At 45.3% G+C, this 23,619-nt stretch overlaps 1 protein-coding gene across 2 annotated transcripts in view; it reads right to left on the bottom strand.

Annotated features, from left to right (window-relative positions):
- Nucleotides 1-928: 928 nt before the first annotated feature.
- Nucleotides 929-23,619, bottom strand: part of tafa4b (TAFA chemokine like family member 4b) — a 48,405-nt gene continuing 25,714 nt past the window's right edge. Inside the window, exons 4-6 of one of the 2 annotated variants that reach the window (XM_036983443.1) lie at nucleotides 16,519-16,674; nucleotides 4,578-4,702; nucleotides 929-2,668 (exon numbers count right to left, since the gene is read on the bottom strand). In XM_036983443.1, the coding sequence (XP_036839338.1) occupies nucleotides 2,654-2,668; nucleotides 4,578-4,702; nucleotides 16,519-16,674 (296 nt within the window). In that variant the 3' untranslated portion in view covers nucleotides 929-2,653. The remainder of the gene's footprint in view (nucleotides 2,669-4,577; nucleotides 4,703-16,518; nucleotides 16,675-23,619) is intronic. The other variant, XM_036983444.1, reaches the window with a different exon arrangement.

The following is a 23,619-nucleotide window of genomic DNA, read 5'->3' as shown; positions in this document are numbered from 1 at the left end:
ATGGGTTGCCTATGACAGTCGTCAGACAGGTCTCATCTCTCCCTCTCCAAGTCTGACTGGAGCTGCAGTGTCAGGCCCCGGCCACCAGGTAGCAGCGGCGCGCAAATTGTCCTCAAATATTGATTTTGCTGCAGAGAGCCGTGTAGGACGGATCCAGACACCTGGCTCTTCTACAGCCCACAGCCCAGTAAACATCCCTCCAGAGAGCAAGAAGATGAGGAAAGGAAGAGAGAGAGAATGAGGGGGAGGAGGGAGAGAAAGAGAGGCATTCTCTGGCTTAATTTTGCACAGCAAACACAAGACATTAAGAGTACAAACAATCTACACTCTCTTCAAATTGTGTTTTAGTACAATATGTTTTTCTCTGTGTGTGTGTGTGTGTCTGCAGGCACACGTGTGAAATTTAAATGTACCATTGGAGTTGAGAGAGGAGGGACGGAGTGTGGCATTGTGACAATAAGGCCCCTTATACAGTAGAACCTAAAAATACAAGTCAGTGGTCCCGGGAGAGGGCTAGTGCGATCCAGGCCTGTGTAATGAGAGAGTGGAGCTGCCACTAGCCCTCCTGTCCCCAGCTCCCTCTGGCCCATGGCTCAGCACTGGAAACGCAACAGCTCAAATAGATTTATCATAGCTCTCAAAGCAGCCAGTCTGAAGGGCCTCTCCTCTCACTCTGAGAAAGGCAGCCATCACAGGCCTGGCCCCGTGTCTGACCAAAAAGTGAGAGAGGGAGAGATGCAGAGAAAGAGATGGGGGGGGTATGAGAAGATCGAAGGAGAGGGAAAACATTTTAGATGAAAATGCAAGCGAACAGCAGCCTGTAAAAATAGAGCATTACCAAAAATATTGTTTAAAAAAATGGATGGAGAGAAGGATTAGTTAGAGATTAAAAACATGTTATTTCCTTGTCAAACTGAAACACGACACAAGCAGAACCATGTTTTAATGGTTTATGGGCGCTCTATTTTACAGTTTACATAAGAGATGTCACAGGGATCGACTTTCAGCTTTCTGGACAGTCCACAGTTAGTGACAAGCAGCATTTAATACTCTTTAAAGGATTAGTTCCCACAAATGACACATTTACCTTATTTTATGGAAAACTAGAAAGTAACCTGTAGGTCTAGAGAGTCAGTGACCGACCAAATGATGTCCAGATTACTTGCTTGTTATCAATGAATCGGAGTATATAGTTAAATATGTTCAAAGGGAACTATACCTTTAGTCTGAGCCATGGAATAACTTGTAATAACCTGCAACTATACCAGAGAGAAGGGCTGTGTCATCTCTACAGCATCAGAGGCAAAACTCTTTAAAAATATCTTCCTCTCTTTCATTTAATGTGACATCACCAGCAAAAGACGAGAAATAACTAGAAAAACAAAACATTCCTAAAACGGTCTTCTACTAGTGCAAAGATCTTACATTACATTTTTTATATGTTGTTATGATCCTTCTTAGCAACCCTAATTAGAACTGTTAAATTAATCGAAACATCTCCATGGTAATGAGTTGACCCACGAGTAATTTGACAATAATTTGCGATTCACGAGTGACGTATTCCTCCCCTCAGGAATAGAAAGTCCTCCTGATAGAGCAGCGACACTCCATTCTATAATCAGAGTAGTTCAGGATCCAGTCCAAGAGCCATAGAAACACACACTGACACACTGTCTGCGGCTCTGGTGCCAACACATCCACAAATGCTTCGTCAAAACAGCCATCGATTACACTTCCTCCTCGGGCCACTGGTCAAAACCACCTCTTTGGATCTCCCTATTTGTTTATTAACAGGCGAATGACTTCAGATGCTCCTCAAAAGTATTCAGACGGAGTCTTTATCGTCCATAAAAGTATACACCCTTTGTTTCTATGAAGTCTATAGTCCATAGCAGTTTTGGGCATTACATTTGACACTGTATCTCGGTGTCTCGGTCCATCAGAGAGTGTTTTTTTTAAATATGTTCTGTAGTTTTTGTCACAGCTTGGTATTATGAGATGACTTACAGTCTTCCGTCAGTCGGCAGTCTAAGTGTCTCAGATATGAGTGCCGTCCTTTCTTTACATATGGAGTTAACGGTAGAGAGACTTGGTGATGGTCGCTGCTCAGTGATTCTCTTGCTATCGTGTGACCTATGAAAGAGAAAGCAAAGAACAGAAGATCAGCGAGTTGAACCAGTGACACAGAAACATACAATTATCTTTGAGGGACTTAGCAAATGACACAGCGTGCACATCTACGAAATAAAACCTCCCGCAGCCCCCCTCCAATGATGGTAGAGGGAACTGATGTCTATGAACCTGTTTCTCCACTGTGTTAGTGATTCTACAGGGCCATCAGGCATCTATACCCCTGCAACGTGGGAGTGAGAGACAGACAGACAGACAAAGAAAGAGAGTTTGCGTGACACATTCACATCGAACACGGAGATAGATAGAGAGGGACAGAAAGAAGGTCACAGATAGCGGGAGATGGGGAGAGGGAACGAGACGCTGGAAGGAACAGTTGCCGTGGAGTCGGTTTCGTTGCAGCAATCTCCTGAGACATCTGCCACCACGTCTCCTAATAGCTGTGCTCCTGTTCCACACTGAGCAAATGCAGAATTCATGTCCGTTGATGAGGCACGGTTCCCCCTCGCTCCCTCACCCTCCCTCAACAGCTGATTAGCTAGACAGTCAAAGAGGGAGAGAAAAAGCGATAGAGGATGGTGATGACTTCACATATCAGTCTTTCAGTTGTTCAGAGACCCAGGGTTATTCATTCTAACGGCAGTCTCTTAGCGGCCATTCATCCTCCCGTATATCCCCCTCACCAATATAATTAGGACTTAAATTGAAAGCCTCCATGGATCCCCTAGCCATAATGCTTTCTAATGAATGTGACAGATGTTCTGCTGTTATTCCGTCTCTCTGAGTAATTACTCTTACAGTGCCTGTGTGCTCCTTACAACTGTTCTTCTTTTTATATTTCACCTGTGAGTAAACCACAACTGCACCATCCCACAATACACACACCCACACCCCCGTCCATCAGTTGGTCCTGCAAATAACTTCCACACATCAAAATATTACTGTAGAACGGATGTGAAGGGCTTTCATTTAAATATATTTATCTCATATAAACAACAATGATTAGCATTCTGATTGTCTGGTTTACTGTTACAGTCTGTACATACATTATGTGCAGCTTTGTTTTTTCCATGACATGCATTTTCCATCCCTCTTTTCAGATCTTTGCAAACATTGCTCACTTGGGGCTCCACAGACAATTGGCTCTTTTCTTCCATGGACTTCCCATTTATGTCACATACATTGGGGCTTTATTGGCTCTTTCTGACCAAACTATCCTGTATTTAGAGGATTATCCTAATACACTACTGTACCTAAACTTCTAAAATATGAAAACAAGTGTAAGCTTCCTCATCTTAAAAGTGTGTTTTACAAGACTTTAATTGAGACAAGATGCTGTATGGGAGAAAGGTTGTCAATACAATTGACATCAAACGTTACTCAAGCTGGAGAATGTGATAGAAATAGCAGGCTTTTCCTAAGTACTGTGTGGACCTCATGGGTTCCTCAAGCTTTTCCTAAGTACTGTGTGGACCTCTTGGGTTCCTCAAGCTTTTCCTAAGTACTGTGTGGACCTCTTGGGTTCCTCAAGCTTTTCCTAAGTACTGTGTGGACCTCTTGGGTTCCTCAAGCTTTTCCTAAGTACTGTGTGGACTTCATGGGTTCCTCAAGCTTTTCCTAAGTACTGTGTGGACTTCATGGGTTCCTCAAGCTTTTCCTAAGTACTGTGTGGACTTCATGGGTTCCTCAAGTTTTTCCTAAGTACTGTGTGGACTTCATGGGTTCCTCAAGCTTTTCCTAAGTACTGTGTGGACTTCATGGGTTCCTCAAGCTTTTCCTAAGTACTGTGTGGACTTCATGGGTTCCTCAAGCTTTTCCTAAGTACTGTGTGGACTTCATGGGTTCATCAAGCTTTTCCTAAGTACTGTGTGGACTTCATGGGTTCCTCAAGCTTTTCCTAAGTACAGTGTGGACTTCATGGGTTCCTCAAGTTTTTCCTAAGTACTGTGTGGACTTCATGGGTTCCTCAAGCTTTTCCTAAGTACTGTGTGGACTTCATGGGTTCATCATTGGACACATTCTGCTGTAAATACTGATAGGATACTTTCTTTTGTTGATGTTTTCAGATTGCATATTGATTCATGAAAGTATATTATTTTGTCATTATCAAAGACTGTATTGATTTAATTGCTAATTAATAATCATAGAAGCTCAAGTATTCTTCAGTATCACCAAAGGAAAAAATAGTGTCAAGCCAAGGAACATCTCTCTCTCCCACTATTCTCTCTCTCTCTCACACACACACACACACACACACACACACACACACACACACACACACACACACACACACACACACACACACACACACACACACACACACACACACACACACACACACACACACACACACACACACACACACACGCGCGCGCACACACACACACACACACACACACACACACACACACTCACACAGAGGATGGAAAAGGGCCCTGTCCTCTCACCTTGGTGGTTTTGACTTTGTTTCCAGTGTTGCAGGACCAGCCGGTGAGGTCAGGGAGCACCTTACATTCCTCTCCCTCCATGCAGGGGTTCATCTGACACCACCACTTCTGAATCACGATGGAGGCTGGAGAAGAGGGTAGAGAGAGAGCACCTGAGACCTGATACTGAGAAGGTGGACAGTACAGGGCAGAGCAATGTGCAGAAGCAAACTGCCATGGTTAGTATGGAGGGAATAGATTCTATAGAGGGGAGAGTAATCTGCAAGTAGGAGTAGATTGGCTCAGCCACAATCAGCATGTTTCTACCCATTGATATAGCATCATTCTATTATAAAATCTTATTTAGTGAACATTGTGAAATGGAAACCTTTCAATGCCAAGTCTGCATTTATTGGGGGGCCCACTATGTTTGGCAGGAATCTATGCATAAAAGATGGTATTTGAATCAAGAATCAGATATAGTATTTACCTAGGCTTGTGCGTGTCACATCAGTATCACCTGGTGTGTACCAATTACAACCATGAAATACTTCAATATAAAATGAAAGGTGTCTGTTCAAGACATAGTTAAAGATGATCTATTTCATTGGTATGATGTCAGATCAGACAAAAGTAACATGACATTCAATCACTTCTCAAATACAATGAAGCAAACACACACACACACACACAGTTCCAACAACGTTCATAGACAAACAAACAGATGTGTCTTTCCACCAAAAGAACAGTATGTGTATGACATGTTGGATGTTAAGGAGAAGTTCCAGGGTGTGGATAAAACAAGAGCAAAAGCTATAAAAAAAATAAAAATTAAACACCCAAATTCGTCCTTTTAGAACTGGCAACGCTCTCAGTATAGTGCTGCAGGTTGTTAGACGTTGTACACGTGAAATTGTGTCATTCCGACCTTTATCCACAGCGTTATATTCCATTTTGTGCAACTCAAGTCATACTTTTCCCTACATCTCAGCAGGCACGCTGAGATGTATCACAGATGGATAGGGGAAACTGCTCGAATCGAGCAAGATAGAATGTACCATAACGGATAAAGTTCGGAATGACACAATTTCATGTGTACAACATCTAAAGACCTGCATTACTATACTGAGAGCGTTGCCATTTCTAAAAGGACATATTTGGGTGTTTTTGTTGCTCTTGTTCATGTTTTATCCCTTCCTGGTACTGCAGAACGAGCATGAGGAAGTCTATCGCTGGTTGGGGTACGTTTCTCAAAACCAAGTGAAATCAATTTGGATTTGGTAGGAAAAAAATATGAACGTCTCCTTTAACAATAAATATCAGCCCAATAGGCACTGACACAGAACCTTTTCCTCTCACTCTGATTGTCCACTCATACTGCTCTGCCTTGTACTGTCCACCCTTCCAGGCCAGTCAGTGATCCATCACAGTCAGTGATCCACGGCTAGGCGGCCAAAACCAGGCGGGAAGATTTGTCTCTATCCATCTATTCTTCCTTCTTCACTACTGGGATGGGGAAGTCATGGTGTGTACTCTCGACTACGTATCCAGCTTTGATAGGCCAATCAATTAAAAGAGGCAAATGATTGTGGTTTAGAGGGAGTCTCCCATCGAGTCCTGTTTTACAGTCGATTGTTCCTCAGAAATGGAAGAGAAGGGGTGAAATCTGCAGCAAAATGGGTTTTAAATGGAATTATGCAAAAGAACACGAGCAAATCCTCTCAAGCGTCGTGTAAGAACCCCCGACTGAGAGAGATAGAGATGACTGGAGGAGTTCACCAAGACTGCTTCTTTCCAATGAGTGAGGGAGTGAATGAATGCACAGAAAGAAAGAGAGAGAACAAAAGAGAGAGCGTGAGTGAGAGAGAGAGACATTGAGGGTGAAAGAGAGGAAGAGATAGACGCAGAGAGAGAGAGAAAAAGAGAAACAGAGAGAGCATAAACAAGGGAGAGAGGATGACACCATTTACGAAGACTAAGAGTCCCCTTAATAAATTACGCTTAGCCTGGCAGGGCACTCCAGAGAACATGCTGTTATGATGCACGAGCTCAGTGGCAGTAAAGGGTTCTAAAAACCAATGGCTGTGTAATGGTCGTTAATGTTGCCATTATGGTGTCTGCCGTGGTGCTTTACGCTACCACCATGTTATTTAGAGCTAATGAGCATGGCCTGAAGAAGAGCCATTAGAGTTGGAGTTCTCAGAGACTTCATCTCACGTTCTACGGAGTGGGCCGGGAGTCTGTGACATCGCAGACCTGCCTGTCATTCTGCAGAATGGACGGGAGTGGCTAATAGCTTATGATGTCATGGCATGGCCAAGGGCTGTTGGATGGATAGCAACAACAGAATACCTAGAGGAGCGCTGATGAACTACGGTAATAAAGGGAATTCCTGAGAGGTGCCGACATGGACTAGTCAAGTATTTATATAGCCTGTTTTACATCAGCAGTTGTCACAAAGTGCTTATACAGAAACCCAGCCTAAAACCCAGAAGATCAAGCCATGCAGATGAAGTAGAAGCACAGTGGCTAGAAAAAACTCCCTAGAAAGACAGGAACCTAGGAAGAAACCTAGAGAGGAATCGGGCTTTGAGGGGTGGCCAGTCTTCTTCTGGTTGAGCCCAGTAGACATGATAAGAGTACAAGGCCATTAAAGGCTAGATTGTTTTTCAAGGTGTTCTAATGTTCATACTGTAGATGACAAGCAGGGTCAGATAACCTTTCGGTTCATAGGCTACCATGTAAGGTGCACTGCACTTACTCATCCATGTATCATGTCAGGGATGTATGCCAGTAAAGCAACTTAGTTTGGGATCTATGCCTGGAAATAAGAACCACATTTCTCAGAATCTCTTCTCCCAGAGACAGATGGGTATAACTGAGATCCATCTCTCTCCGTCAGCAGTCAGTGATTAGTCTGATAGTCTATCGACAGAATTACCACCATTAATTCACAGAGAGCAGAGCAGTGTGTCGCTACTGTAGCTATTTACCATCTAGAGTGGGTTGAGTCTGGGTTGGCGCCCCCCCTTGGGTTGTGCCGTGGCGGAGATCTTTGTGGGCTACACTCGGCCTTGTCTCAAGATGGTAAGTTGGTGGTTGAAGATATCCCTCTAGTGGTGTGGGGGCTGTACATTGGCAAAGTGGGTGGAGTCATATCCTGCCTGTTTGGCCCTGTCCGGGGGTATCATCGAATGGGGCCAGAATGTCTCCTGACCCCTTCTGTCTCAGCCTCCAGTATTTATGCTGCAGTAGTTTATGTGTCAGGGGGCTAGGTTCATTCTGTTATATCTGGAGTATTTCTCCTTATCCAGTGTCCTGTGTGAATTTAAGTATGCTCTCTCTAATTCTCTCTTTCTCTCTTTTTTTCTTTCTCTCTCTCGGAGGACCTGAGCCCTAGGACCATGCCTCAGGACTACCTGGCATGATGACTCCTTGCTGTCCCCAGTCCACCTGGCCATGCTGCTGCTCCAGTTTTAACTGTTCTGCCTGCGGCTATGTAACCCTAACCTGTTCACAGGACGTGCTACCTGTCCCAGACCTGCTGTTTTCAACTCTCTAGAGACAGCAGGAGCGGTAGAGATACTCTCAATGATTGGCTATGAAAAGCCAACTGACATTTACTCCTGAGGTGCTGACTTGTTGCACCCTCGACAACTACTGTGATTATTATTATTTGACCATGCTAGTAATTTATGAACATTTGAACATCTTGGCCATGTTCTGTTATAATCTCCACCCGGCACAGCCAGAAGAGGACTGGCCACCCCTCATAGCCTGGTTCCTCTCTAGGTTTCTTACTAGGTTTTGTCCTGTCTGGGTAGTTTTTCCTAGCCACTGTGCTTCTACACCTGCATTGCTTGCTGTTTGGGGTTTTAGGCTGCGTTTCTGTACAGCACTTTGATATATCAGCTGATGTAAGAAGGGCTATATAAAGACATTTGATTTGATTTAGAAGCCATACTAAACGTGCCATTAAACATCTGACTACTATAGCTAGTTACCATCCAGAAGCCATACTCCACGTGTCATTTAAACAACTGACTGCTGACGCTTCACTCAGAAATGAGTCTAGACCTTTTCAAGAAGTCTCAGTATGTCTGTTGAGAGCAGTTGTTATTAAGTAAATCAAATGATATTGTTAATGGAGACTTCTGTGAATGCCATGATAGGGAGCAAATTAGTGTTGTCTTCCCAAATCCCTGGCTGTGTTGCTAGTCTCAGGGGGTGATTCTAAACAGGGTATGTGGGGGAGCCATGCCTAAAGGCTAGCTAGAGGATTAGACAGAGATGATGTCCATCCACCACAACACTGACACGTCACAGGTCACAGCAGATTCAATCCATCTTTGAATTCACTGCCTGTCAAAACATCAGGTTAAGTGTGTGTGTGTGTGTGTTTGTGTTTGTGTTTGTGTTTGTGTTTGTGTTTGTGTGTGTGTGTGTGTGTGTGTGTGTGTGTGTGTGTGTATGTGTGTACGTTAGCACCCGGAACTGGATGGTACCACAGTTTTCCTTTGTTCCTTTTTGTTTCCATGAATCCTGCTACCGTTGGTGTTGAAATGTTTCTGACATCATGTGGACAAAGATGAAACTGCAGCTGCTCTTTTCTGTTCTCCTACGGAAAGTCCTGCACTGTGGGAAGTATCACCCATGGCAACGTAGAGTAAACTATCCTAACTTATATGTGTTTGTGTTATACTGTGCTAACAACATGTTAACAGCCACAAAATGAGTGTCCCACAAAACATTGATCTCTGCAGGTACGCACACACACACACACACACACACACACACACACACAGTCATATAGGCTGTCTCATTCCTGTCTGCTAGCTGCTAAAAGGTCTTTATTGGTGAAAGAATGGATGAAAAACAGTGGCCCATCTGCTGCGGGCAGGTCTGTTTCCGTCTGTGTTCCAGGTCTAATGCGTGATAATTCGTTTTCACCACAAACAAAACATGACATAATATATTATGATTCTGTTACATTCAACGCTAATGTAGGTTACGTGACCTGAGTAATGTAAAAATACGAATAGCAATAGATAATTTAGAATTCAACTTCAATTAGAGTTATGCAACCTCTCCCTACATATCTTGTAAACATAACAGCAGACAAGTCAGATTACTGTATGTATTTTTTTGTGGGCTACAATGACTAATTTAGCTCCCATTGGACAACAAAGGCAAAATACAAAACGCAACCAAGCATGAGGCTTTTAGAGTGTTCATCAAATAGTACTTAACAAAGGCTGGGGTTGAACTCACTGTGAATACAACTATGTGATATTATGCATGTGTATAAATCATCATAGATTCTGGGGAGTATGTGGCGGCAGGGGGTAGATGTGTGTGTGTGTGTGTGTGTGTGTGTGTGTGTGTGTGTGTGCGTGCATTTTTGTGGGAGGACAGGGGGTTCACATGTTTTATTTGTCTATTACGTTTATTTGGTAGGAACAATGTACAACAAATCATAAGTCTCAGAATATGAGAAGTGATGTGTTGCACCAGATGTAGCTGACAGCTAATTTATACCGGCATTCCCCATGTGTACTGTATATGAACAGTCCCCATGTGTACTGTTTATGAGCAGTCCCCTTGTGTACTGTATATGAGCAGTCCCCATGTGTACTGTATATGAGCAGTCCCCATGTGTACTGTATATGAACAATCCCCATGTGTACTGTATGTGAGCAGTCCCCATGTGTGCTGTATATGAGCAGTCCCCATGTGTACTATATATGAGCAGTCCCCATGTGTACTATATATGAGCAGTCCCCATGTGTACTGTATATGAGCAGTCCCCATGTGTACTGTATATGAGCAGTCCCCATGTGTACTGTATATGAGCAGTCCCCATGTGTACTGTATATGAGCAGTCCCCATGTGTACTGTATATGAGAGCAGTCCCCATGTGTACTGTATATGAGCAGTCCCCATGTGTACTGTATTTGAGCAGTCCCCATGTGTACTGTATATGAACAATCCCCATGTGTACTGTATATGAGCAGTCCCCATGTGTACTGTATATGAGCAGTCCCCATGTGTACTGTATATGAGCAGTGCATGCATGTGGGAGGCACTATACATGTTGGACGTAAAAGCTTAACACTAATGGTTCTACGTCCTTACACATCATTTAAAGGCTATCTGGAGAACCTGCTTGCTCAAACACACACGGACACACATGCACACACACACGGAGGGCATGGATTTAATTTGCTCCACTCAACAGGGGAGGACAGAAAGGGTGAGACAACTGGCTGACTTCCAAAATAGGATTCAGCAGCAGAAGCCCCTGTGGCGTACGAGTCGTTCCATTCACTGGACTCTCTGTACAGTCATAGCAGAAAAGGGGCATCCATCTCTTTCAGAAATGATTAAGTAAAAACCTATCTGTGTTCAAGTGCCCCACACGCACCAAGCATGCAGACAAATACACACACACACACACACACACAGACACATACACACACAGACACCTGAATAATAGACTTGCCAGATACCAAGATGAACTTAACATACCGTTTAAGCTACAAAAACAGCAAATACAACACAGAAAAAGATGACTCCTCACACGGGTATAGAAAGTATAGTACCAGTCAAAAGTTTGAACACACCTATTAATCAAGGGTTTTCCTTTATTTTTACTATTTCTACATTGTAGAATAATAGTGAATACATCAAAACTATGAAATAACACATATGGAATCCTGTAGTAACCAAAAAAGTCAAAAAAGTCAAAAATCAAAATATATATCATATTTTATATCCTTCAAAGTAGCCTCTCTTTGCCTAATGACAGTTTTCTTTGCACACTCTTGGCATTCTCTTCACCAGCTTCCCCTGGAATGCTTTTCCAACAGTTTTGAAGGAGTTCCCACATATGCTGAGCACTTGTTGGCTGCTTTTCCTTCACTCTGCGGTCCATCTCATTCCTGACCATCTCAATTGGGTTGAGGTCGGGTGATTGTGAAGGCCAGGTCATCTGATGCAGCACTCTATCACTCTCCTTCTTGGTCAAATAGCCCTTACACAGCCTGGAGGTGTGTTGGGTCATTGTCCTGTTGAAAAACAAATGACAATCCCACTAAGCGCAAACCAGAGGGGATGGCATATCGCTGCAGAATGCTGTGGTAGTCATGGAGGTTAGGTGTTAGGAATTCTAAATAAATCACTGACAGTGTCACCAGCAAAGTACCCCCACACCATCACACCTCCTCCTCCATGCGAAGATCATCCGTTCACCTACTCTGCGTCTCACAAAGACATGGCGGTTGAAAGCAAAAATCTCAAATTTGGACTCCAGACCAAAGGACAGATTTCCACCGGTCTAATGGCCACTGCTCGTGACTCTTCTTCTGCTTGGTATGCTTTAGTAGTGGTTTCTTTGCCGCATCTCGACCATGTAGGCCTGATTCACACAGTCTCCTCTGAACAGTTGATGTTGAGATGTGTCCGTTACTTGAACCCTGTAAAGCATTTATTTGGGGCTGAAATTTCTGAGGCTGGTAACTCTAATGAACTTATCCTCTGCAGCAGAGGTAACTCTGGGTCTTCCTTTCCTATGGCGGTCCTCATGAGAGCCAGTTCATCATAGCGCTTGATGGTTTTTGTGACTGCACTTGAAGAAACTTGCAAAGTTCTTACATTTTCCACATTGACTGACCTTCATGTCTTAAAGTAATGATGGACTGTTGTTTCTCTTTGCTTATTTGTGTTGTTCTTGCCATAATATGGACTTGGTCTTTTACCAAATAGGGCTATTTTCTGTATACCAACCCTACCTTGTCACAACTCAACTGATTGTCTCAAACGCATTAAGGAAAGAAATTCAACAAATTTACTTTTAACAAGGCACAGCTGTTATTTGAAATGCATTCCAGGTGACTACCTCATGAAGCTGGTTGAGAGAATGCCAAGAGTGTGCAAAGCTGTCATCAACGCAAAGGCTGGCTGCTTTGTAGAATCTCAAATTGAAAATGTTTTTTTATGTGTTTAACAGTTTTTTGGTTACTACATGATTCCATATGTGTTAGTTCATAGTTTTGATGTCTTCACTATTATTCTACAATGTAGAAAATGTAAATAGTAAAAAAAAATATGTATAAAAAAAACCTGGAATGAGTAGGTGTGTCCAAACTTGAAGGGTACTGTAGATACTTGCTCAGATTTACACTCACATTGTCACACATACACACACACATATGTGCACACACACGCACACAAACACATACACACAACTCTAACCCTGTCACACAGCCAATACAAGTGAATTAAACCCCCTCCGGTGGAGGGTTCAAAAACACAGCACCTTAAGACGAGTTCTCCACCATCGGAAGCCAAACTCAGCGATAACAATCTAAATCCATTCACGCCGTTCTGTTAGAATGAAATGGCTTGATTTACACCCATATTGACTCACGCTGGTAAAGCTGACTTTGACACGGGTTAATGTTGTATAATAATGCAGTATAATCCAGCGCTGGCACCGACCGCCAATCTCTCCACGTGGACATCCCCACGGTGTGTCCTGATAAATGGAAGTGATCTTCTTGACCTCTGCTTATTGGTCATTATGAATTCAACCCCATAAACTGGATCTAAGAGCTGCCCAGCAAGAAGGAAGTCATAAGGGGGCGTTCCACTCTCTGCTTCCAACTCCAACACCACCTTTATTAACCAACACACAGCTAAAGACAGTCTCCAGTAATTCCCATATAAAGCCTGAAGGGAATGTGCTTCAAGATGAACCGAAGAAGAGAAGAAAAGAGGAGATGAAGAAAGCTGTGAGATTTCTGATACAGTGAGACAGGAAAATGTCAGCCGTTGGTCTTGAACAAGCTGGCTTAATGATATCAGGTCAGACTTCACAACACCCGGTAATGGAGCACAACATTCTGCCCTACAAAGGCAAACTGCCGTAACTACACTTTTGATCAAAATTGACCAAAATTCTGTACAGCCACACATTTTCAAAAATGCATATTTATCGAGAGAGGTGTGATGAATGGTGTGCTCCATTACTGGGTGCTGTGACTCATCACACCTGTCTCAATAATATGGTTTTTCAGAATGTCTTTGCAATGAAGAGCTGTTGGAAATTGATGTACAGTATTTTACAGATAATGGAGATGTCCCTCATCTAAACCTTACCACACTCATCACTGGTATTAAATTAAAAGTTGAGGGGACGGCCATCTGGCTGGTGACAGTAGGGACATCATTCTGCCTGGGGTACTTTATAACTCTGAGCTGTCAGGCCCAGTGGAGACAGTGTGACTGTGGTAAACAAGACATATTTTAACTGCTTTTCACCTTTACAGTCATTATCTATCTAACCATATAGGCCTACATACATTTAGGGAGGGAATGAGATTGAGAGATAAAAAAAAAGAACTGTACTGTTACAGCATATGGCTATTTTTCAGTTTATAAATTGTCACAACAGTGCATTATTCAGTGTTGCAGATGGCCCCCAGAAGGCTCTCTCCAAAGGGCTATCTCTGAGACCCCTGACCACACCCGAGGGTCAGCGTTAAACACAGCAGCACACTGGAGTCCTCAGGGCTCCTCTTCAGTCCAAGCAGCTCTCTCATATAGAGAGGTACCCCAAGAGGGACTAAACCAGAACAAAATGGAGGATACTGGAAAGAGCCTCTCTCTGTCCATTGCCTGAGAGGACACAGTGCCTCGCACAGCTCTAATGATGTTTAATAGCTATGTCCGCAGTGGAATAGCTCTCTAGGGCATTTTCTTATATTAGGAGGGTTAGACATGTGGGATGTAGTGAGGGGTAAAGGCATTTCTGTGTATTGAATGTACAGTACTATATTTGTATTTTTTCAGGGTTTTGCAGCTTTCTCCAGAATTCTCATTTATTACATTTTTGGCTCTAAACCAATATCTAAGATACTTAAAAATATATTTATATTATTTATATTTACTAAGTTTCCTATCAGGTAAAAAAATAAAAGATACATGAGAAAACTAGCCTTGGGTACCAGCAGGCACTTCTAAGACAAATGGCTGTTGAACAGTGCCCTCTATTGGTTAGTCATAGGAACTGTAGCTCATATGTTTAAGGTGAGGGAAAAGGGATACATTTAAATTTTAGTCACTCTTTAGCAGAAACTCTGTGAAAATGCATTCACATGACCGTACATAGCGTGGTCCCTATGCAATAGTTTCAGCAAGTCTTGAACATTGACAATGTTACAGTAGTTTGTCATAAAAAAAATACTGAATTTCCAAATAACAACTGAACTTTACTGCAAGATGCTTTACTATAAAAATCTCCCATCATTACTATACGCTTGTTATTCATATATAGTACAATGGAAAAGCCCCCATCCAAGGTCTCCACATCTGTATCTGAGACATGAAGCAGCTATGTGACTGGAAGTTCAGTCTGCACTGGAACTGAGCTGACCAGCGCAGAACAACCTCTTTCTTAGAACAGGAGAGAAAAAAACATGGAAGAAGCTAAACAGAGACATTAAAGCTAGAGCCTGAGGTTACTTCACCAGTCCCTGCAGGTTCTGTTTGATTCATCCGCTCCGCTCACATATGGGACAACTATCTGTTTCCCACTGGAGGGGGGTTAATTCATCTGGATTGGCTGTGCGACAGAGTTAGGGTGTGTGTGTATATGTGCCAGGGGATAGGGAGAAGGGGAGGCCTGTCTGATGAGGGTCAGTTGACACTCAGAGGCTCTGTCTCTCCCTCAAGAGCGGAAACCCTCAACGCCATAGACAGGCAAAATGCAAGGTCGATCAAAATGACTCCTGGGTTCTCTCTCTATCGTCGCTAAGACAACACCATCCCCTTCATAACTCCTCGCCTTGCACTCTCTTGCTCCATTTCTCCATCTTTCTCTCTCTCTTTCTCTCTGTCTCTCTCACATACACACACACAAACACACACTTTTGTCCCGCAATCTTTTTTTATAATGAAACGTAATCTATTTTCCTAAGGGTTTTATTTGTGGAAACCTGATTCAACAATATTGAGTCTAGAGATATGACAGGGTGCGAGGGAGCAGAAAATTATTTTTCTATTACCATCTGACATACTGTATGGTCGAAAGGCCTGAATTGATGTGAAATGGAATGCTTTCCCAAATTAAATGAGCCCTTTTAAATTGTGTTTTTTTTTTCAGGCCTTGGGCCAAACCTTCGGAGGCTGCCAGATGTGCTATATTTCCCTCTCCTGTCGTATTCCTCTAGAGGATAAGAGAAGGAAGGCGACACTGCAGAGTGATCTTCCATTACCTGCATTAGCCTGCTGTGGCCCGAGCCTTTAATGTTACATGATCTACTATAAACAGGATGGGGGACAGGCTGCACCATAGAGAAATCCACACCCACTTTATCATGAGGTAGAGAGCTAAAGCACTTTGTGAGACTATTAGAGTGTGTGCCAGCTTCCTGTCCATGCAGGAAGTGGCTTAGTCTGGCTGAGTGTCCTTCAAACACAGCTCTGATGGGATCTATACTGTCAGAACAGCTTCTAAGACTACGTTGGTATACATTGCTAACATCCATGTATATGCAAATTCAAATAAATGACACCCACATGCCAGTGGAGGCTGCTGAGAGGAGGACGGCTCATAATAATGGCTGTAACAGAGCAAATGGAAGCCATGTGTTATATGTATTCGATACCATTACACTATGTTTGTTCCAGACGTTACCACAAGCCCGTCTTCCTCAATTAAGGTGCCACCAACCTCCTGTGCCATATGCACACATGTACACACACACACAAACACACACACGTACACACACAGTAGTCAAGTGTGATCCCACACATATCCTTTAGGGGGTTGTAGGGCCGGTATGAAATAAATAGAGCCCACACACTCATAGGCTCCACCACGTACCTGTATTGATAAACCAACAACATATCAATCCTGCAAGGATCTTCTTCAGGTCACACACACACAATGTACGTTTACCTTCCACACAGGAGGGCCTGGCTCTGGTTGTGCCAGCGACCTGGCCTGGGAAACAGGAGCACTTGACGGTCTGAGAACGCTCCTCAATCTTGTTCTTATTACAGCAGCGGTGGATGGCCACCACCTCACAGGTCCCCTGCTTCACCTGGTAGGAGGCTGAGAGACAGAGAGAGGGAGGGAGACAGAGAGAGTATTCAATGTGGTTGCAGTAGTACAGTATTATTTCAACATGTACATTTAAAAAAGCATCTTATTGAAATACAAGAAAGGAAAAAGCCACCCTTGAGTATTCGGAGTTTATACAATAGAAAAAACTGTTGAATTATTTACAGTTGTATAAACACCAGGAATTATTCTAAAGATGCAGACAGTTTCACTTTCAATATAAGACTATGCATTTATGCCAATATTTTGGTCCATTCTTAGCTCAACAGCATCATTAACATTAAACACCTGCCCGTTCATTGTGTGCAGGGTTATCTTGTTGTCACGGCCGTCCTCCTCTTCGTCTGAAGAGGAGAGGCGAGAAGGATCAGAGGACCAATATGCGGCGTGGTAAGTGTCCATGGTAAAATCTTTAATAAAGAAAGACTGAACACTATACAAACGAGTAACAAAAACAATAAACCAAATTCGACCGTGAAGCTACAAAATGAGACCTGTGCTGAAACAAGCCATCAACATAGACAATCACCCACAAACAAACAGTGCAACCCAGGCTACCTAAGTATGATTCTCAATCAGAGACAACTAATGACACCTGCCTCTGATTGAGAACCATACTAGGCCGAAAACATAGAACTGCCCCAAAACATAGAAAAACAAACATAGACTGCCCACCCAACTCACGCCCTGACCATACTAAATAAATACAAAACATAAATAAAGGTCAGAACGTGACAGTACCCCCCCCCCAAAGGTGCGGACTCCGGCCGCAAAACCTTGACCTATAGGGGAGGGTCTGGGTGGGCGTCTGTCCGCGGTGGCGGCTCTGGCGCGGGACGCGGACCCCACCTCATCATTGTCTTAGTCCGCCTTATTGTCCGCCTCCGTGGCTTTCTCAGCATGACCACCCCTCTCAATGACCCCACTGGACAGAGGGGCAGCTCGGGACAGAGGGACAGCTGCTCGGGACAGAGGGGCAGCTGCTCGGGACAGAGGGGCAGCTGCTCGGGACAGAGGGGCAGCTGCTCGGGACAGAGGGGCAGCTGCTCGGGACAGAGGGGCAGCTGCTCGGGACAGAGGGGCAGCTGCTCGGGACAGAGGGGATCCGGCAGCGGCGCCGGACAGGCGGGGGGCTCCGGCAGCGGCGCCGGGCAGGCGGGGGGCTCCGGCAGAGGCGCCGGGCAGGCGGGAGGCTCCGGCAGAGGCGCCGGGCAGGCGGGAGGCTCCGGCAGAGGCGCCGGGCAGGCGGGAGGCTCCGGCAGAGGCGCCGGACAGGCGGGAGGCTCCGGCAGAGGCGCCGGACAGGCGGGAGGCTCCGGCAGAGGCGCCGGACAGGCGGGAGGCTCCGGCAGAGGCGCCGGACAGGCGGGAGACTCCGGCAGAGGCGCCGGACAGGCGGGAGACTCCGGCAGAGGCGCCGGACAGGCGGGAGACTCCGGCAGAGGCGCCGGACAGGCGGGAGACTCCGGCAGAGGCGCCGGACAGGCGGGAGACTCCGGCAGCGGTGCCGGACAGACAGGACCACCTGCAGGGAGGAGACAGAGAGACAGCCTGGTGCGTGGGGCTGCCACAGGTACCACCAGGCTGGGGAGCCCTTCAGGAGGCTTGGGGTTAGGAGGAGGCACCTGAAGGACCGGGCTGTGGGGGAGCACTGGAGCTCTGGTGCGCAACCTTGGCACCACCTCCCCAGGCTGGATAACCACTCTAGCCCGGACCGTCCAGAGTGCAGGCACAGGTTGAACCGGGCTGTGGGTAAGCACGGGAGATCTAGTGCTTACTACACGCACCTCTCCCTTCGGCTCCATTCCCACATTCGCCCGGCACGAGCGGAGCGCAGGCAGAGGACGCACTGCACCCTCCCAGCGCCCCGGAGACACAGCACGCAGAGCCGGCGCAGGATACCCTGGGCCAAAACTGCGTACCGGCGACCAGACCCGCTGAGCAGGCACCATACGCCCTGGCTCGATGCCCGCACTCGCATGACACTCTCGGGGGGCTGTCCCATAGCGCACCGGGCTATGGGCACGTACTGGCGACACCGTGCGCTTAACCGCATAACACGGTGCCTGCCCAGTATCTCGCTGCTTATAATAAGCACGAGGAGTGAGCGCAGGTCTGCTACCTGGCTTAGCTCCACCCCTCGTGTGCCCCCCCCCCAAAAAATTTTGGGGCTGTCTCTCGTACCTGTCGCACTGCCGTGCTGCCTCCTCATATCGCCGCCGCTCAGCTTTCGCTGCCTCCAGCTCTGCTTTGGGGCGGCGATATTCCCCAGCCTGTGCCCAGGGTCCCTCTCCGTTCAGTATCTCCTCCCATGTCCAGGAGTCCTGTGATACCGGCCGCTGTTGTTGCTGCTGCTGCTGCTGCTGCTGTCGTCGCTGTTTTCTACCACGCCGCTTGGTCCTTGGTTGGTGGGTGATTCTGTCACGGCCGTCCTCCTCTTCGTCTGAAGAGGAGAGGCGAGAAGGATCAGAGGACCAATATGCGGCGTGGTAAGTGTCCATGGTAAAATCTTTAATAAAGAAAGACTGAACACTATACAAACGAGTAACAAAAACAATAAACCAAATTCGACCGTGAAGCTACAAAATGAGACCTGTGCTGAAACAAGCCATCAACATAGACAATCACCCACAAACAAACAGTGCAACCCAGGCTACCTAAGTATGATTCTCAATCAGAGACAACTAATGACACCTGCCTCTGATTGAGAACCATACTAGGCCGAAAACATAGAACTGCCCCAAAACATAGAAAAACAAACATAGACTGCCCACCCAACTCACGCCCTGACCATACTAAATAAATACAAAACATAAATAAAGGTCAGAACGTGACACTTGTAAAGATAATCCCAGTAACATTATTTAATTAAGTAAATAAACAAACAAAAGGTTGGTTTTCAGTGGAATTCTCTAAGTCAAAATTATTAACCACCTGATAGCAGTAGAGAAACCGCGTCCATATTGTGTGAGGCAGCATTTAACAAGCATCTGGAGCTCTGTCCTGCTCTCTGCTGGAGTTCCACCCAAAACACAATACACCAAACTCTCCACATAATGAAGCTTAACAGTTTTACTCTTCTGTTTAACTCTCTAGATTTAACTTTCTGGGGGCTATTTCTTATTGATTATTGTAACTATCAGCAGTTTTCATTTCGACACAGATGCCTTGTGTGGGTTTACACTCAATACGTTTAAACATGCACAACAAACGGTCTGTAAATGTTCCAAAGAAAGAAACCCACTTACGGTATGTTACATTTACTGTTAGTCAGATTTGTTTAAAAGTTCAACCCTGAGTTGAATGACCTTAGTAAGCTAACCTTCCTAACACACACACACACACACACACACACACACACACACACACACACACACACACCGCGCGCTTCGACAGGCCGAGGCCCCTTTCATTCTGATTTAAAGTTTGCTTGTTCTCTTCTCCAGAGAACCCTCTCAATGATCCCTTGGCCTCATCCCTCTGTTTTCATTTCCCCAGGGGCACAGGGAACTGGTGGGTTATCCCTACACATGCACACACACATATATCCGAGGCAGGGAAAAAAAGTGAAACCATACTTGGAGCATGGAGATATTGAAGAAATAAGGAATGCTGCTGAGACAGAGAGATCTATTCAACAGTGAGAGAATCTTTGTCAGTATGCACTATCTACTTAATAATGCGGTCACACACCATCCAATTTCTTCCATCTATCTCAAAAGCAAAATTCCCTTCAAAAACCATCCTCTTGTTAGTGTGGCATCCTGTACCACAGTCTGCATACCAATGCCTGGGTAAGACAGGGATAGCTAGTTCCCCCATCCAGAAAACAATCGTCTTGTTAGTGTGAGACTACCACAAGCAAAATGAAACAGAGAGAGGGAGCCCATGTGAGCGTGTGCATGTGTGCATGCACATGTGCATGTGTGTGTGTGTGTGTGTCTGCGCATGCGTGTGTGTGTGATGCAGGGAGCTGGGGAGGTGGGGGCGGGGGGGATCTGTCATAGGCAGAAAGGAGAACAAAGAGCCTGCTGTCTCCTGGTGGCATAATGAGGTCACAGGGTCAGAGCAGCATCTCTCTCCGTCTCTCTTCTTTAATCCATTCATTTTTCTCTCTACAGTGTTTTCCTCATCCACCAATCTATACTGCACGAGTCTACATCCGACAAGTCAACCTGAACTTCTGAGTGTTACCCAGTGTATAGAGACAAAGTAGAGCATTCCATAATGCATGCATATCTTTTGATGATCTGTAACTGTAAAGTAACCTCTTGTCTTGACCGTCCCTGATCTGTAAGGATGATTCTGGGATAGTGGCTTGAGTCAGAGAAGTCACAGCAGTATCACAGCAGTATCACAGCAGTATCACAGCAATATCACAGCAGTATCACAGCAGAGTATCACAGCAGTATTGAAGCACTCTGCTTCAACCATCTTGTTCAAATCAAATCAAATTGTATTAGTCACATGCGCCGAATACAACAGGTGTAGGTAGACCTTACAGTGAAATGCTTACTTACGAGCCCCTAACCAACAATGCCGTTTAAAAACATTATGGATAAGAGTAAGAGATCAAGGTAAAAAGTTATTAAAGAGCAGCAGTAAAATAACAATAGCGAGACTATATACAGGGGGGTACCGATACAGAGTCAATATGCGGGGGCACCGATTAGTTGAAGTAATATGTACATGTAGGTAGAGTTATTAAAGTGACTATGCATAGATGCCAACAGAGAGTAGCAATTGTGTAAAGGGGGAAGGGGGGCACTGCAAATAGTCTGGGTAGCCTTTTGACTAGATGTTCAGGACTCTTATGGCTTGGGGGCAGAAACTCTTGGACCTAGACTTGGCGCTCCAGTACCGCTTAGCAGAGAGGTAGCAGAGAGAACAGTCTATGACTAGGGTGGCTGGAGACTTTGACAATTTTTAGGGCCTTCCTCTGACACCGCCTGGAATAGAGGTCCTGGATGGCAGGAAGCTTGGCCCCAGTGATGTACTGGGCCGTACGCACTACCCTCTGTAGTGCAACCTATCAAGATGCTCTTGATGGTGCAGCTATAGAACCTTTTGAGGATCTGCGGACCCATGCCAATTCTTTTCAGTAGCCTGAGGGAGAATAGGTTTTGTCGTGCCCTCTTCACGACTGTCTTGGTGTGCTTGGACCATGTTAGTTTGTTGGTGATGTGGACACCAAGGAACTTGAAGCCCTCAACCTGCTCCACAGCAACCCCGTCGATGAGAATGGAGGTATGCTCTGTCCTCTTTTTCCTGCAGTCCAAAATCATCTCATGTGTCTTGATCACGTTGAGAGAGAGGTTGCTGTCCTGGCACCACACGGCCAGGTCTCTGACCTCCTCCCTATAGGCTGTCTCATCGTTGTCGGTGATTAGGGCTACCACTGTTGTGTCATTGGCAAACATAATGATGGTGTTAGAATCGTGCCTGGCCGTGCAGTCATGAATGAACAGGGAGTACAGGAGTGGACTGAGCACTTACGACTGAGCGGCCCCTGTGTTGAGGATCAGCATGGCGGATGTGGCCCATCAGGAAGTCCAGGATCCAGTTGCAGTTGTGTTTAGTCCCAGGGTCCTTAGCTTATTGATGAGCTTTAAGGGCACTATGGTGTTGAACGCTGAGCTGTTGTCAATTAATAGCATTCTCACATAGGTGTTCCTTTTGTCCAGGTGGGAAAGGGCAGTGAAATGGAGATTGCATCATCTGTGGATCTGTAGGGGTGGTCTGCAAATTGGAGTGGATCCAGGGTTTCTGGGATGTCAGCACATGTTTGCAGTACACGTCCTGGTAATCCTTCTGACCCTGCGGCCTTGTGAATGTTGACCTGTCTATAGGACTTGCTCACATCGGCTGAGGAGAGCGTGATCACCAGAACAGCTGGTGCTCTCATGCATGTTTCAGTGTTTTTTGCCTCGAAGTGAGTACAGACATTGTTTGGTTTGTCAGGTAGGCTCGTGTTACTGGGCAGCTCTTGGCTGTGCTTCCTTTTGTAGTCTGTAATGGTTTGCAAGCCCTGCCACATCTGACTAGCATCAAAGCCGGTGTAATATGATTCGATCTTAGTCCTGTATTGACTCTTTGCCTGTTTGATGGTTCGTCGGAGGGCATAGCGGGATTTCTTATAAGCTTCCGGTTTAAAGTCCCGCTCCTTGAAAGCGGCAGCTCTAGCCTTTAGCTCAGTGCAGATGCTGCCTGTAATCCATGGCTTCTGGTTGGGGTATGTACATATGGTCACTGTGGGGACGACATTGATGCACTTATTGATGAAGCCAATGACTGTGGTGTACTCTGCAATGCCATTGGAGGAATCCCGGAACATATTCCAGTCTATGCTAGCAAAAGTCCTGTAGCTTAGCATCTGCTTCATCTGACCACTTTTTTATTGATCTAGTCACTTGTGCTTCCTGTATTAACTTTTGCTTGTAAGCAGGAATCAGGAGGATATAATTATGGTCAGATTTTCCAAATGGAGGGCGAGGGAGAGCTTTGTACGCATCTCTGTGTGTGGAGAAAAGGTGGTCCAGAGGTATTTTTCCTCTGGTTGCACATTTAACATGCTGATAGAAATTTGGTAAAACAGATATAAGTTTCCCTGCATTAAAGTCCCCGGCTACTAGGAGCGCTTCCTCTGGGTGAGTGTTTTTTTATTTGCTTATGGCAGAATACAGCTCATTCAATGCTGTCTTAGTGCCAGCCTCTCTGTAGTGGTATATAAACAGCTACAAAGAATACAGATGAAAACTATCTCGGTAGCTAGTGTGGTCTACAGCTTATCATGCTGTACTCTACCTCAAGCGAGCAATAGCTCGAGACTTCCTTAGATATCATCCACCAGCTGTTGTTTACAAATATACATAGACCACCGCCCCTTGCCTTTCCAGACACCACTGTTCTATACTGCCGGTACATCGTATAACCAGC

This window comes from Oncorhynchus mykiss, chromosome 7 (assembly GCF_013265735.2).
Source record: "Oncorhynchus mykiss isolate Arlee chromosome 7, USDA_OmykA_1.1, whole genome shotgun sequence".
NCBI lineage: Eukaryota > Metazoa > Chordata > Actinopteri > Salmoniformes > Salmonidae > Oncorhynchus > Oncorhynchus mykiss.
The sequence above is the reverse complement of the archived record's forward strand: the minus strand, read 5'-3'. Positions and strand labels throughout refer to the sequence as shown.